Source organism: Bombus flavifrons, chromosome 5 (genome assembly GCF_040668555.2).
Source record: "Bombus flavifrons isolate JBK064 chromosome 5, iyBomFlav1_principal, whole genome shotgun sequence".
In the NCBI taxonomy this organism is placed as follows: domain Eukaryota; kingdom Metazoa; phylum Arthropoda; class Insecta; order Hymenoptera; family Apidae; genus Bombus; species Bombus flavifrons.
Genome location: NC_138446.1, coordinates 1,842,991 through 1,858,684, shown reverse-complemented (window position 1 = coordinate 1,858,684; position 15,694 = coordinate 1,842,991). Strand labels below are relative to the sequence as shown.

Genomic DNA, 15,694 nt, shown 5'->3' with positions numbered 1-15,694 from the left:
GTTTTTGTCTTTCCCTATTAAACGATAGTTCGAGCATATACAACGAGGAATTATAACGATAATATTTAATCAATTTTATAAATATACAAAAATATTCACGCACATATGAACATTAAAAAAGCTAATAAGAAATAATATTTTTGCATTTGCATTTGAAGCTCCTAACTCGATTACTCAAAGTACCTGATTTGAAAATAAATGTCGAATATGATACGCAGTTAACACGTTATAGGTCGTTTACTTTTTATTTAGCTGAAAATTGTATCGAAGGTCGAGATAATTAACTTGACTTCAAATACATTTTGATGTGATAAATAAAAATTAAAACTTCATACATTTTATTTATTAATATAGATAAATTACATAATAACTAAATCTTCAAAGTACTTTGTTTATTCTTTAGGATATTTTATACATAAATCTTAGATTCACTTAAATTAATCATCATTATTACTTAGGAAAATTGTTTAATTAACTGTACTTTAAACAGTTTTTTACATTTGTAATTAACTTATTCAACTTGTAAGAAACAGCGGGATGTACGATTCTAATGCCTCGTGTTTGTAAATAATATATTAATTATATAATAACATATTTAAAATTATACATGTGAGCAATACGACCATAATGTGGTAACATTAATGTTAGCTTCTAAACTAGACTATTTTTGTGATATAAATTATTTAAATGTGAATGCAATTACTATTGTAACAATATTTATTTCCGGAATAAAATTTAGAAGAATAAATTGTGAGTATTTACAATAGATATTCATGAAAAACGCTAGTTTTCGAAAATTAAAGTTTACAACTAATCTTTAAATTTATTACTACACAAATTCCACTAAAACGTTTCTTCTCTCTCTGTCCTCACAAAACAATTCCTACCTAATGTTTTGCTAAATTTTGCGAAAATTATATATGGAATTATAAAAAATCAATAATGTCATCATGTGCGCGCATATATATATATATATGAGTATCATCTTTTTTTACTTTTTTATAGTTTTGAAACATAACTCGACCATAAATACCTCTTTCATAAAGTAAAAAGTATGATAATTTTAGATTAAATATAATTAATATAATATATTTAGATTATAGATCATAAAATATCTAAAAAAAGAGTTAGACATTTATTAATAAAAGCAATTTACTTGTGTATTCAGTTTTGAATCCGATTTATTATTTTTCAACGTTTCATATTTGCAAAAAAAGTTACCACGCGTCTATTTTTAATACAACTAAGTATTCAACAAAAAAATCATCTGTCTCTACGTTACATCTTGATATTATAAGGAACGAACGTGCAAAAATTCTATAAAAAAATGATTTAATTTTATTGCGAAAATATATAAGCGACTTGGTCAACGTCACGTGGGTATGATTGAACCAAATTGATCCTATGACGGAAAGCGATTTTGTATGGCGTTTTTTCAATCGAAGTGTCCCTGGAAACTTTCGAATACTGAGACCGCATTCGAAACGAAGGGAATTTAATGGCGGTTGTAGAGCCCCCACCCTGACCTCGTATGCAGAGACAGCTAAGGTGTCAACAGGCGAGGCTGAACAGAGTTTACACGATAATTCTTGTCTGTTTGTATTTGCACATTTATTTTACTGCTTATCGGTTTGTCATAACAATATCTGAGTCACGATAATCGGGATACATATTTTGAAAATAATTGGCGTTCAGAGAATGCAACTGTTCAAAGTATAGCACGGTGCAGATTTTTCTGACGTGTATGTGTGTGTATGTACATAATGTTTTGATTCAATCGCAGCTGAAGTTCTATCGTATCTATTTAGTTAAAGAATGTTATTCATGATTTTGTTTCAATTGATAAAAATTATAGTGTTTTGTTGTCTTGTTACTTGTTACAAATTTTAGACTAGAGTATTTATGAATCAATATTTGTTTTAACTTTTTTTTATTTAATAAGCGTGTAAAGTTCTAGTCACGATATGTTTGACGCTTGCATGATTATTGTACAACGTGACTGTGATACGGTATACTTGAACACTGTGATGTGATTTAAGACTGTTTTTATAATACAGAACTAACAATACTGGCTAATAAATGTTTGTATAAACAACTATGATAAAAAAAGTTTTATTGCGTACCATTGATAATAATTTAATTTAATTTTTTTCATTCAATTCTTAATTTTATATTTAATTTATTAGTAAACTAAAATACATGTATATATTATTGCTTTTCTATATTTATTATATGATATAGTGATGGTTTCAAGATAAAACATGTATATACAATTACATGAGCATATAATTGTTTTTGTTCTAATAATTAATCATGCAAAATTATCTATCTGATAATAATAATAATTATTATTTTCTTATTATATAGAAAAAGAACATTATATTTAATAAATAAAAACTATGTTATATGCCATTAATAAGTAAAATAACGAAAAGCATATTCTTTCAGATATGACTCTTTATGAGCTTTTTACAACCGACTTACTCAAAAAACAGACCAATGAACGTGGATGATGAGTTTTACTTTATCAAGCAGCAGTGAGGCGAATATACTGTAATGGGGTGGGTCTTGTCCACCACACTATGGATTACAATATGGAGTTGCCTGTTGCGGGGCTTCGAATTAGCTCCACAGACATCTCCAAAACAAATTCCATGTGATAAAACTAGGAAAGTTTTTACTGATTCTTGGGGGATCATTAGTGATGGACCTTTGGGCTCAAATTATACTCAAGATTCGCATTGTGAATGGCTTATAAAAGGTAAAAAATTTAATATGATATTTGTAAGAATATTTCTTTATTGTTTTTCTTATAATTGTTTGATGTACATATTTTGCAGCAAATAATAGCCGTCAGTTTATCACTTTAAGTTTTCGTACCATGGGAACAGAATGTAGTTATGATTATGTTTTTGTTTATGATGGAGATTCTTTTCGATCTCCACTCCTAGGTAGTTTCAGTGGAAAAACAGAACCACAACAAGTGACATCATCATCTGGTTATGTATGTAAATTTAAAGTCTTTCATATTTTATAATTATTAAAAAATATAGTAACTTTATTTTCTTCTTTATAGATGTTAATACTCTTATACAGTGATACAAATTATGTTTTGGATGGCTTCCATGCAGAATTTTCAGTTACAAATTGTTCAAATAATTGTACAAATCATGGAAAATGTATTGATAATACTTGCTTTTGTGAAAATGATTGGGGTGGCAGAGATTGCTCCAGAGCTCTTTGTCCAAATAATTGTAGTTATAATGGAGAGTGTGGTTTAAAACGATGTGACTGTCAAAATGGATACTCAGGACAATCTTGTTCATTACACAGAACTCATCCTGAGGGCAACAAGTTTGTTACTAAATATATTATCACATTAAATATAACACTATTAGTTAGCATTTACTAATTACTAAATATGATAAATAGATGGCACTGGCTTTCTCATTCAGAAGGTGGATTAAGACCACGAGCAGCACATACTGCAGTTTATATAAAAGAAACTGATTCTCTTTATGTGTTTGGTGGCTATGATTTGAATTATATACTCAGTAATTTGGAAGTGTATCGATTTAGCGCAAGTCAATGGGAAGACGAGTATGGTAATGAACTAGGTAAACAAAAAGTACTAAATATACTTATTATAATTACAAATATTTGAATATATGCTGTATTATAAAATTATTTACCATGTATGTTTGAAACAGAAGGCATCTCATCTGCAGAATATTTGGATCCTATGCTTCTTGCTACTGAATTAAAACGGACAGATGCAGATGAAAAAGAATTATATGGTCTTCGTAAATCGTCCCTTATGTGGAAAGTACTTTCTAGCATTAAAGACAATAATACTTTTAGTTCACGTAATCTTGGAAATGCAGAAAATGGACATGACCGGTCAAAATTTAGAAGTGCAGACCATAAAAATCGCGAAGAAAAAATTCATGAAGGCAGAAATAGTGAAACAAGTAAAAGTACAGTTAGGATAGAAAGAAATGATGATCTTAGGAGAAAACATTCTAGACGTCCTAGACCTCGATATGCGCAAACTACAAGGTAAAAAATAAGATGCACAATATAATTACTGAATATTAATATAATGTTAATTCGCAGTTAATGGTATTTTTCTATTTACTTACTGTTACATTAGACATCGTAGAAATCTTGAGAACCTAAATCCCTATCAAAAATTTCATATAAAAAGTGGTGTATTAAATTGGGAAGAACAAAGTGCAGAAGATTCTATTAGAGACAACATTTATGCCCAAGAATCTAAGGCAAAAAATGAGTCTACTAAATCACCAATTGATAAATTACCCACACCAAGCCCGCGATATGGTCACGCAGCTTGTAGATATGACGGTCAGTCGTACACCTATTCAAAATATGAAAAGAAGAATTAACACAATTATAGTATGATTTACAAATTATATAATTGGTAGGTGGTTTTGTTATATATGGGGGGAAAGTACAAGATGGTTCTTTATCTAATGAACTGTGGCATTACAATGTTAACACACGCACCTGGACATTACGAGCAAAAGATTCTCCATTTTATCCACCGCAATTAACAAGGCATACTCTTACTTTAGCAAATAATTATATTTATCTGTTTGGTGGTAGTACAGTTGATGGTGAATTTTCGTCGAGTTTGTATAAGATTGAATTGAATTTATGTAAGTTTATTGAACAAAGCATATTTATTATTTATAATTATTATTTTATTGTTATTAGTATTATTATTATTATATTATCATTATTATTATTTTATTATACAAAAAAGAAAAGAAAAATATTTTGTATTAAATTTGTTTCAATTCTAGCTGATCCCACAGCAACCACGGAAAGGTGGAAAGAAGTACACCCCCGAGGTGGTAAAGAATTAGATGTACGTGTAGTTGCACATTCCACTGTGTATCATCATGCTACTAATTCTTTATTAGTTTATGGAGGAGTAGTAGCCAGTGTAGCACGATTCAGTAAATTATCAGATAGAATGTTTGTATTTCAACTTGACAGAAAAGTTTGGTCTGAAATTCATTATCCGAGAGCACACTTGAGAGATACTTATGTTCCAAGAGAACGGGCATTTCATACCTGTAATATTATAGGTAATTATATGTCTTTATTGTAATTGTTGTTAAATAAATCACAAAGCAGTACATATTAAATTCTATTAAAAATTTTTTCAGGGAATTATCTAGTTGTATTTGGCGGATATTCTCATAGACATAATAAAGAAGAAATTTGTTATGATAATCAGATGTATCTTTATCACTTAGGCTGTCATGCTTGGGTAAGCCATGATGTACTAGGTTTAAATGACAAAGGTAAATGAAAACTTCAATAGTTAAAATAAAAATCAAGCAAAATCTTAATTGTTTTCATCTTAAAACTTTTATTATAATATTCTAGATTCTCGTTATCCAAAACAACAAGGAGTATTTGCACATGCAGCAGACGTGCGAAATGGAAATACATTGCTATTAGTCGGTGGTTATCATGGAAACGTAAATGCAGATTTGCTTGCATATACATTACCGCCAATGCTTGCACCAGGAGATGAAGATAATATAGAACCTGAACAAATTTGTTCAAGGCATAAAAGTTTGATGGAATGCACAGCTAATCCAGAATGTGGTTGGTGTTCAGCAGACGAGGTATCTTCCTAATGTAGAAAACGTAACTACTATTTTTTATGTAATGAATATTTAATATCAAAAATGTTTAATTTATTTTAGATATGTTATGGCAGAACTATTGGTAGTAACTGTACAACAAATCTTCAAACGACGCGTTGTCTAGGCGTTTGTCCTGCACTTGGAGATTGTCATTCTTGTTTAATACATGGCCAACCTGGTGGAGGATGGGGTACAACTGCACGTGGAAAAAAATCTGTGTCGAATAAGCTAAATCGCGGAACTTGTACGTGGTGTGTTCAGAACGCGCGTTGTCATCATAAAGATGATAATTATGGTGTTTGTGGTCTTCGAGACGATACACCGTCACAAATACCTGGATGGTGGGGTCCAAAAGGCACAGAAATTATGAAAGTTGAAGAATGTCGAGAAATGGATAAAAGGCCTGGATTGACATTTTTAAAATATAAACCCCCAGTAAACTTTAGTCAGCCTGACTCGGTAACAATAGTTAATGCCACTACGGTAGATTTTAATGTTCCATCTATGCAAGGAGCAAAAACAGAATCAGCACTTGGAGGAGAAATGATTGCTAGATTAATTGGCTTTCTCAGACCACCTCAATCTTTTTGGGATAGCACAGTGGAGCATTTGAAAATTTGTGTCAGTTATAATAGTGCAACTTTACATGTATCAAGAAGCGATGATCCTCAGGAATTGGTAAATTGCACATCTATTTTTTATTTAATTTAACAATTTAAATTGCTTTATAGTATGTTAATGTAGAGTATAAATTCTTTTATTAAATTTGTTTAGGAATTAGTTGCAAATTTAACTGCTGAGACATCGCAATGTATTCCAACAAAATGGCCAGATGGACATCAAATGATGTTGTTGCCAGGAAGATATTTATTAGATTTTGAATCGAAAAGAATGGTTACTACAAGTTATGCATATGCCAGTAAAATGGAAATTACTCACAACAAAAAAACAGAGAATCCAAAAGTATTTACATTTGAATATCTCGAGCCATTTCAAAACGGTTCTTGTCATCAATATAAAAATTGCCTTCACTGTTTGACTGATTCTTCGTGCGGCTGGTGTGATATCATCAATAAATGTCTCTCACGCTCAATTAACGAAACGGAAAGTTGTGTAGCTGATGTAGAGTGGGACGAAGATGGGAATCCTATTCGCGAGTGGCATTATTTAACTATCACTCCTTCAGCTTGTGCTAATTGTTCTAATTATATTTCATGTGAATCTTGTGTTGGTAGTAATTTGTGTGAATGGTGGACAGAGGAAGCTCGTTGTGCAAGGATAGGTAGACTGCCTAATGCAGTTATTAGTTTTGATCAATGTCCAATTCCTTGTAGACAACGTTCAAATTGTACACAATGTTTAGATGAGCGCGGAAGATGCGTCTGGTGTGAGGCCACGCAGGAATGTTTTTCTTTTTCGGTATATACATCTGAATATCAATTTGGTTTGTGTCGAGAATGGATGGATCAGGCTGGTTTAATGGGAGTAACATCAAGGTCTGGATCATCTTTAACAGGCAATGATCAATGCAAAAGCTGTAGTCGACACACAAACTGTTCAAACTGCTTACACTCATTAAGTTGTGGGTGGTGTTACAGTTTAGAAAACCCTATTATAGGAGCATGTGTACAAGGAGATTTTAATCAGCCACACGTCAATTGTAGTTTAGTCATCAATGAATATCAAAATACCACTTTAGAGACAGATGAATCAGGTTGGGCATATGCTCAATGTCCAGACGTCGACGAATGTGATTTGGGTTTGCATGATTGTCATCCCAATGCAGTATGCACAAATACTCATGGTAGTTTTAGCTGTCAGTGTAAAAGAGGTTTCAATGGAGATGGCAAAGAAAACTGTACCAAGACTTGTTATGAGAAATGTGTAAATGGTTACTGTAGTGAAGCACCTGACTATAAATGTGAATGTAACCTTGGCTGGACAGGGCCAGATTGTAGAACAAATTGTGGTTGTTATAATCATTCCACTTGCTTACAAGGACCAGGTATTTGTGATAAGTGTCAAGATTGGACTAATGGTACATATTGTGAAAAATGTAAAGCAGGCAGTTATGGTAATGCTACGACACCTCTTGGATGCAGAAAGTGTAATTGCAATGAGCATGGAGACAAAGATTTAGGCATCTGTGATCGGCAAACTGGTGTATGCTTCTGCCGTGATAATACACAAGGAGATATGTGTCAACGTTGTAAAAAAGGCTATTACGGTGATCCAAGAGATGGCGGAATGTGTTACTATGGTTGTATGTCTCGAGGTATGCTTGGAGGAGAAGGAAACGGCAAACAAGGTCTTGGCAGCAGACACTCACAGTTATCATTATGGGAAAGTCACCTTGGAGATTCTCCAACAAGAGAGTGTCTTTGGATAGTAAGTCCAAAAACAGATCTTTCATCAGACAACATGCTCTCAGGAACTCAAAGTGTCATACAATTTACTATACATGATGATATTAATGTTAGTTGCCAAGAAAATAGTGTTTATGTATATGATGGACTTCCTCAATTTGTTTCATCATCGACTAGTCATCAGAGTCAACTTTTAGGTGTTTACTGTACAGAAAGTACAGATTATCCTGTTACTGTAGAAGCTAAGTCTGGATTTCTTACTGTTCATTATAAACAATTGGACGAAGTAGAAGGTTTCAATGCAAGTTACTTGATAATGACATGTAATGACTGCCCCGGAAATCGAGAATGCCGTAATGGTAATTGTTTATGTAAAGCTGGTTTTGTAGGAATCAGCTGTGATATCGAAATATGCCCCAATAATTGCACTTCATCTAAGAAACAAGGAATTTGCGATAAAGGTTACGGGCGTTGCGTTTGTACACCTGGTTATGGAGGACGTGATTGCTCAGTTAAGATTAAAGAACATCAGTTAATTTTTACTGAGCTGTTTAACTCTGAATACTTAGCCGATCATTTAGACCACCTGAGAAAAACTTTACCGCGATTTGGTCATACGTTAGTTGCTGACAGAAGGGGTAGTTTATGGATGTTTGGGGGATACTCTCTTAGTCATGGTCCTTTAAATGATATTAGACTTTTTGATACTAAAAATAATACATGGATGCCTATTACAGTAGAATCTACTTCAGAGGCAACAATGCCTCAAGGTAGATATTTCCATGCAACTGAAATAGTCCATAGTAGGCAACAAATATATGTCTATGGTGGTTTGTCAATGAAACAAGAAGATATTCAAGGATTATCGAATAACACTTTAAGCGACTTTTGGAAATTTAGTTTGCAAAATCAGAGGTGGATGCAAATTATACAGGATGAATTTAAGAGAGAACCACCACTTTTGGCGGGACATACGTTAACTTTGCGTAGAAATGGAGAATCAGAAAGTCTAATATTAATTGGAGGATTTAGTCCTAAGTATGGTTACCTCGATACAGTATGGGAATTTAATTTAGAAACCGAAGCTTGGGATACAATAAATACAATTGGAAATGGACCATTAGGAGTATATGGCCATTCAACTGTATACCACAGCAAGTCAGATAGTTTTTACATTTTTGGTGGATACACTTATGCGATAAATCGAACATTTATTTCTAATAAATTATATGCATTGAATTATAAAACTCGCACGTGGTCTGTACTTCCACCATTTGATGATGATCTTACTGATGGAAGTAGTTTGGTAAGTAAATATTTCATCAATTATTATTTAGTTTTTTCTTGTTAATAAAAATAACATTTTATTACAGCCACAAGCTAGATTTCTTCATTCTGCTGTCACTACTGATGAATATATGGTAATATTTGGTGGTCGTCAAAATCCACATAATACTTCTGATTCATTAATTGCTTATAAATATTCATGTAATTTATGGATTCGTTTAATAACAAAAGACATGGAAGTTATTGGAAGTCCACCACCACCAGCATATGCACATGCAATGACTCATGCTGATCCAGAATCTAATGCTGTATATGTAGTTGGTGGTTTTGATGGTGGAATTAAAAGTCATGTCACACTTATAAGCATACCAGAAGATCTGTGTAATCTTTGGACAGACAAAATCACTTGCAGAAAATATTTTGGATGTTCCTTCTGCTCTGTTATCACAATTAGTGGAAAAAATGCTTCATTTTGTTTCTCTAATGAAGTATCAATTAATAAAGATGACAGGTAAATTTTTATATTTCGGTGAACATATTTATAAGTGATTTCAACTATATGACAAAAATATCCGTTTTAGATGTGATATTAACGTTACACAAGCTCAACGATCAAATGGAATTTTTTGTAATTCAGAATGGATGGTCAGTAGAAAATGTCAAAATTTTAAAACTTGCACAGAATGTTTAGCAGAATGGCCATATTATCAAAATGACGAGCCAGTATGCAAATGGTGTACAAACTGTCCAAATGGAAAGTGCATACCGTCCGAAAAAGATTGCGACGAATTAAATAAATGCAATATTAGACAAATATCGGTAACAGATGTAAATCAATGTGGAGAGCGACAATGTCCAGCAAGTGACTGTGAGAAATGTAATAGCCTTGAAGGTTGCGTGTGGACAAGGCAGGTCTTAAAAACATGTGAGTCTTAAAAAAAATATCAAAAAATGCAAAGCGCTTAATAGTTTTTATTCTTAATAATTTTTCAAAACATTTATAGCGGAATTAGGACTTGCAGTAACGGGAGAACCCGTATACGATTGGAATTGTGTACCAGATGACATTTTTGAACGATCAAGTATTAAAATGGGAAGTACGCAATGTGAAAAACGATGCGCTGATCATAAAGACTGTAGAAGTTGTCTAAAAGGCACGGGGGCCGAAGGTGGTTGGCGGGAATGTAGATGGTCGACGCAGCTTAATGAAGTAAATATATTATTTTGAGAAACTGGAACTAATTATCTGAAATCTTACAATTAATTAACAAATCGTAGTGTATTTCTCCGTCATATCAACCTCTATACTGTGCTGGCGGTGTATGTGGACTAGTATTACGTAGTTCCGATATGGATCATTGTCCTGAACCATGTTCAGTTTTTAAACAATGCAGTACATGTTTGAAACACTCGCATTGCGGGTGGTGTTCTCTGGATTCAGCTAATATAACTGGACAAGGAATATGTACAGAAGGCTCTCTTGAAGCACCAGCAGACCATCCAGCTGGTGGAACATGTGGAATGTTATACGATCAACAATTTCCTCAAACTGAACCACGTAAGCAAATATAATATGTAATATTTAATGTTTAGTAATTCGTTTGAAAAATTACAGCATTCATACCACTCTTATATTATTTAGAGTCTTTGGGAATCCTAGATAATGTTACAATGCTAATCCCGAATGTAATATCAAAACCAATATTTTCTTGGCACTATGTAAGATGTCCACCAGAAAATGAATGTACGAACGGACACCATACGTGTTCTCCAAAAAGTGAAAAATGTTTCGATTTAGAGGAAGGGTTTGAATGCATGTGTGGCGACGGATATAAAACTGAAACGTAATTTTTGTTTCTTTTTTCATTAATTTTATTGCATAGATAATTTATTAATTATTTTATATTTATTTCAGCCCATCATCATTTAATGAATTTGGGAGGTAAGGTTCAAGTATGAATTTTGAATTATTTGTTTATATATCTTATATTTATAACATTTTTATTATACATATACATAATTTGTCCTCTTTTTTTTTTCTTTTTAGAAAAATTTGTGTTCCAATGTGTATGCAAGGTTGCGTTAGAGGAATGTGTATAGAACCAAATGTTTGTCGTTGTGACTTTGGTTATGTAGGTGCCAATTGTTCAATTCAGTGCCAGTGTAATGGTCACAGCAATTGTGCCGGCCCAGATAGATTAGATGTTTGCTTAGAGTGCCATAATAACACTATGGGACCACAATGTGACAAATGTTTGCCTTTGTTTGTTGGAAATCCAGCGGACAATGGACAATGTGTTCCATGTCTTGAGTATTGCAATGGGCATACTCGAATATGTATTAATGAAAGCATGACTGTACCGGTAATTTATTCTTCATACTGAAACTACAACTATATATAAAAATAAGAATAAATATCGACGTTTTTAGAAACGAAAATATCATTTTTCTATAGGATCCAAATTCAATTGATAAGATGTCTATAGAATTATTAAAAAAGCAATTAGTTGAAGGCCCTGTAGCTAAAGCAAAATGCGTAAATTGTGGAAATAATACAAAAGGTGACAAATGTGGGGAATGTATGACTGGTTATTTCAGAGGAACAGAAGATCTTCGGGACGTATGTCGACCGTTAGTATTATTATATGAACTTTGTTACTTGTATTCTATTACGCTAGATGTACTTACAATTCTATGTATTATGTAAAAAATATATTTTTTTAGTTGTGAATGTCACGGACACGGATTCACTTGTGATCCTGTAACAGGAGAAAAGTGTAATTGTGGTAATAATACAGAAAGTGATCCAACTTGTACCAGTGGACCTATGAAGGGTACAAACACTGGTGGCTCACCATGTTGGATGGTGCAATGCAGTAAATGTAAAGAAAATTATGCTGGTACACCAACCATGGGTCATCAGTGTTATAAAACTGTAACAGTTGACAACAAGATGTGTTTTGATTCTAAATTAATAGGTAGGTTATTTAATAGGTTTATACCATAGTTTTATCATTATATTATTTTATTATTATTTTATTTTAAAAATATTCTAATATAAAAATTCTATCACATTTTCTAAATCTGTCTGCTATGTGCATTTGTTATATTATTATATTATATACTTTAATTAAATATTATTTTTTTTAAATTGCAACATCTTATTATATCAGGAGGATCTTATGGTTCGTATTTCTCCATTGATGAATTATATACTTCCTTTTATTGATCTTCGCGTATTCAGATGTAAAAATTGATTATTTTCACTAATTACAGATGAATGTAAAATGAAACCCAAACCATTGAATCCCGGTCAAACGGTATTTTATATGGTACAACCACGTTTTATGAATGTTGATATTAGAGTCATGGTGGATGTAACTCAAGGAGCTTTAGACCTATTTCTTAGTCCTCGGGATGATTCCTTTGTTGTTACATTAAATTCATCAACTGGATATCAAGATGTATGAGTTTAAAATACTTCTTTTACTTATAAGGCATTAAATATTAGATATCTTCTAACCAGAAATTACCTATAGGTCGAATTGGATAGCAGATTTATATGGCGTAAGGATCCACATAATATATGGTTAGATAAACAAACTCGTAGCCAAATGAAAATTGTGGAATTCCATCCTCATAATACATTTTCATTTGCTATGAACGGCACTACTACCGAACCAACTTGGAATACCGGTCCTCAGTACATTGTGATGGAACGCTACGCAAACGGTTTGGCTACGTTTTTAACAATCGAGAATAGAAACACGTTCTTGGTTGTTAGAAACCTTACGAATCGGTTGGTCTTAACATTGCCACAGGACAAACATGAACTTCACGAAACGAAATTTCATATTGCATTGAGGGCAATTGATCCCGTACATCCGGAAATCAGTGGTCGAGCTGCTTACGGGATGATCTTCTTTCGACAGGATCAACTTCACATCGATTTGTTCGTCTTTTTTTCTGTGTTTTTCTCTTGTTTTTTCTTATTTTTAGCTGGTTGCGTAGTCGCGTGGAAAGCGAAACAGGCGGCGGATGTTCGAAGAGCGCGGAGAAGGCATGTTGTCGAGATGTTGCATATGGCTAAAAGACCATTCGCATCGGCTACCATCATTTATGACCGAGATGGTAACGATTGTAATGCAAGCTCGCCTCAACGGAAAAGCAGGCGTAATAAATTAGTTAGCTTTCACAGTGACGTTAGACCGGTAGCAGTTGAGCCTACTGACGATGGAGTAGCTGCTGTAGCTACTGTTTTCATTAGATTGCCTGGTGGTCGACAAGCTCCTGTTGAATTAGCTCTTGGCAGCTCATTAATACTGTTAACTAGAGTTTATCCAGTTAACAGTAGAGTTTTCCTAAGACGTAGAAACAGTCACGCGTTGAACTGAGCTTCTTTCTGTAGACATTTATTTTCATCTGTTCGTTATTTTCATTTTTAAGTCTGCTTATGCTCTCGAAACCTATAGCAAAAGAAATATGTAGCGATCATGTTTATTCTTTATCTTTATCGATCGTTTGATCTCATCTTTTTAATCATTAATCTATTTGTGGTATTTGGTACGCGATCATATAAATTAAAAATCTTTTTACGAAAAGCATTTATATTTTTTGAACTTGTGTAAATCGAATCAACGATTTCACTTGTTGAATTTTAATAACTATGTTTGTCTTTCGTCATCGTTGACATTGTTCAATGTCCGCCAGTAATATGAAATTTTAGTCTAATGGTTGTATTATAGTTCTAAAGAAGTTATAGGGGTATTTAAACTAAATGATAATATATATACACACACACATCTACATATATATTGTCATACCATTCCATGACGAGACTGTATGTTTGTATATAAAGATCTGTAATTATGTATTAATTCGTAATGTATACAATTTTGTAGAAGCATTTTATGTAACGGGACATGATTTTGTGTCTTGAAACATTCGCAGCTACCTTCTGAGGAAAGTGGATGATTTTATCGGTGTTTTATGAAATTTTGCATTACCATCTAATCGAAATATACATATGAAGGGAAATATAGAAAAGGCAGCTATAGGTATTATTCTACTTATTAAAATCTTGTTTGTATTCTAATATCTAGAATGAAATTGCCGAAAAATTTAATAAATATGAGATTCTCAATGATAATGTGCAAATCTAAGTGAGTGACTAAGACAACTGATGTTGTTATTATTATGAATGAATTATTAAAATATTAGTTATCGAACAAATTGTAAAGCTTGAAATGATATAATATTTCACCATAAACGCTTTTGAGATTATATGCAGTGCAACAAAAATACGATAGTAATATATCAACTGGTACTGCTATTTTCTAACAGTTAATAAACAGGGTGATCTTCAAATATGACGCGTATTTTAGTAAAAGAGATATAGCAAGGTAATAAATTAAATGTTAAGTAAACATATCAATTAATTTAGCATAGATTAAATGGAAATATTTTGAATTTGTAAAAATCATTCATAAACTGATCATATGCTCCAGATATGTTGACCACCTTATTTTTCCATGGATCTTTTTAAATTACTGTTTTTACGTTTAAAATCAGTATACTTTCATGTGACTAATTTTAATTAATTTTACAATCTTGCTATATCTGTTTCACTATAAGTGCACATGTTCATGTGTTTGTATGCTATATTAAAAAGTATGTTAGGGCTGCGATCGAAAATGAATTGTATCCGCATAATTAAAAAAAACGATCAGTATTAGAAGAAGTTGATTAGAAAGAAGCTCGATAATGCGTGCGTCGAAAAGGTTCCTATGCCAAAAAAAAACTGATGAGGAATAATATGAGTGTCATAGCATAATGACATATTATTTATGACAAGAAACAATAGATATGTAAAGATTTTAATTACAGAATGTTGTAAATATGAGGGATGCACATTGCAAATGTTAATTATCGATATCATATAATATCATTTGTAAAAATATTAATAGTACGATATCGTCAATAGTGATTTGAATTTGGTGAAACTGAAAGCAAAACGCGTCCTTTATCAAAAATGATAAACCAAGGTTACGTATTAATCAAAATATAAAAGTAAAACATAGGATGTTGATGTAATGATATTAATAATGCATACTCTTAGGATAATTATAATAAGCAAATTAATTGGGAAAGTGAGCGATGTAGTGACATAAGTAGGTGTAAATATCACGAGGCGTTTTATGCTAAGCTGTTATGCAGTATCAAACGAGTTTAATATATTCTGTATAGATTGTTTCTCAGGATAGTTGTTACATGATTTGAATAATTCCCACTGTATTTGTAGAAAAAGTTTTCAAAACTAAAAGATTTATATATTATTCAACTCAATTTTTTTAACGC

At 32.3% G+C, this 15,694-nt stretch overlaps 1 protein-coding gene across 5 annotated transcripts; it reads left to right on the top strand.

Moving 5' to 3' along the window:
* Positions 1-1,182: 1,182 nt before the first annotated feature.
* Megf8 (multiple EGF like domains 8) lies at positions 1,183-15,677 on the top strand. 5 transcript variants are annotated; one of them, XM_069113887.1, is made up of 26 exons: positions 1,184-1,742; positions 2,449-2,761; positions 2,841-3,004; positions 3,077-3,354; positions 3,433-3,617; positions 3,711-4,059; positions 4,154-4,365; positions 4,446-4,679; positions 4,827-5,114; positions 5,196-5,333; positions 5,419-5,663; positions 5,745-6,362; positions 6,459-8,409; positions 9,127-9,356; positions 9,424-9,848; positions 9,919-10,262; positions 10,342-10,547; positions 10,616-10,895; positions 10,953-11,181; positions 11,253-11,279; positions 11,385-11,700; positions 11,793-11,968; positions 12,062-12,315; positions 12,511-12,522; positions 12,614-12,801; positions 12,877-15,677. In XM_069113887.1, exons 2-26 carry the CDS (start codon positions 2,557-2,559, stop codon positions 13,729-13,731), a joined length of 8,409 nt encoding a protein of 2,802 aa, XP_068969988.1. In that variant the 5' UTR covers positions 1,184-1,742; positions 2,449-2,556; the 3' UTR covers positions 13,732-15,677. The 5 variants fall into 5 exon arrangements, with proteins under 5 accessions (XP_068969987.1, XP_068969984.1, XP_068969988.1 ...); XM_069113886.1 differs by having other exon boundaries at positions 1,183-1,742; positions 6,459-9,356; positions 10,998-11,181; XM_069113883.1 differs by having other exon boundaries at positions 1,183-1,742; positions 6,459-9,356.
* Positions 15,678-15,694: the final 17 nt, after the last annotated feature.

Bases quoted from the DNA above. Each gene is read 5' to 3' on its own strand.
- Megf8 (XM_069113883.1), top strand. From the start codon at position 2,557: ATGGGGTGGGTCTTGTCCACCACACTATGGATTACAATATGGAGTTGC. The intron at 4,060-4,153 runs GTAAAAAATAAG...CTGTTACATTAG, and splicing joins CGATATGCGCAAACTACAAG to ACATCGTAGAAATCTTGAGA. The intron at 5,334-5,418 runs GTAAATGAAAAC...ATAATATTCTAG, and splicing joins ACTAGGTTTAAATGACAAAG to ATTCTCGTTATCCAAAACAA.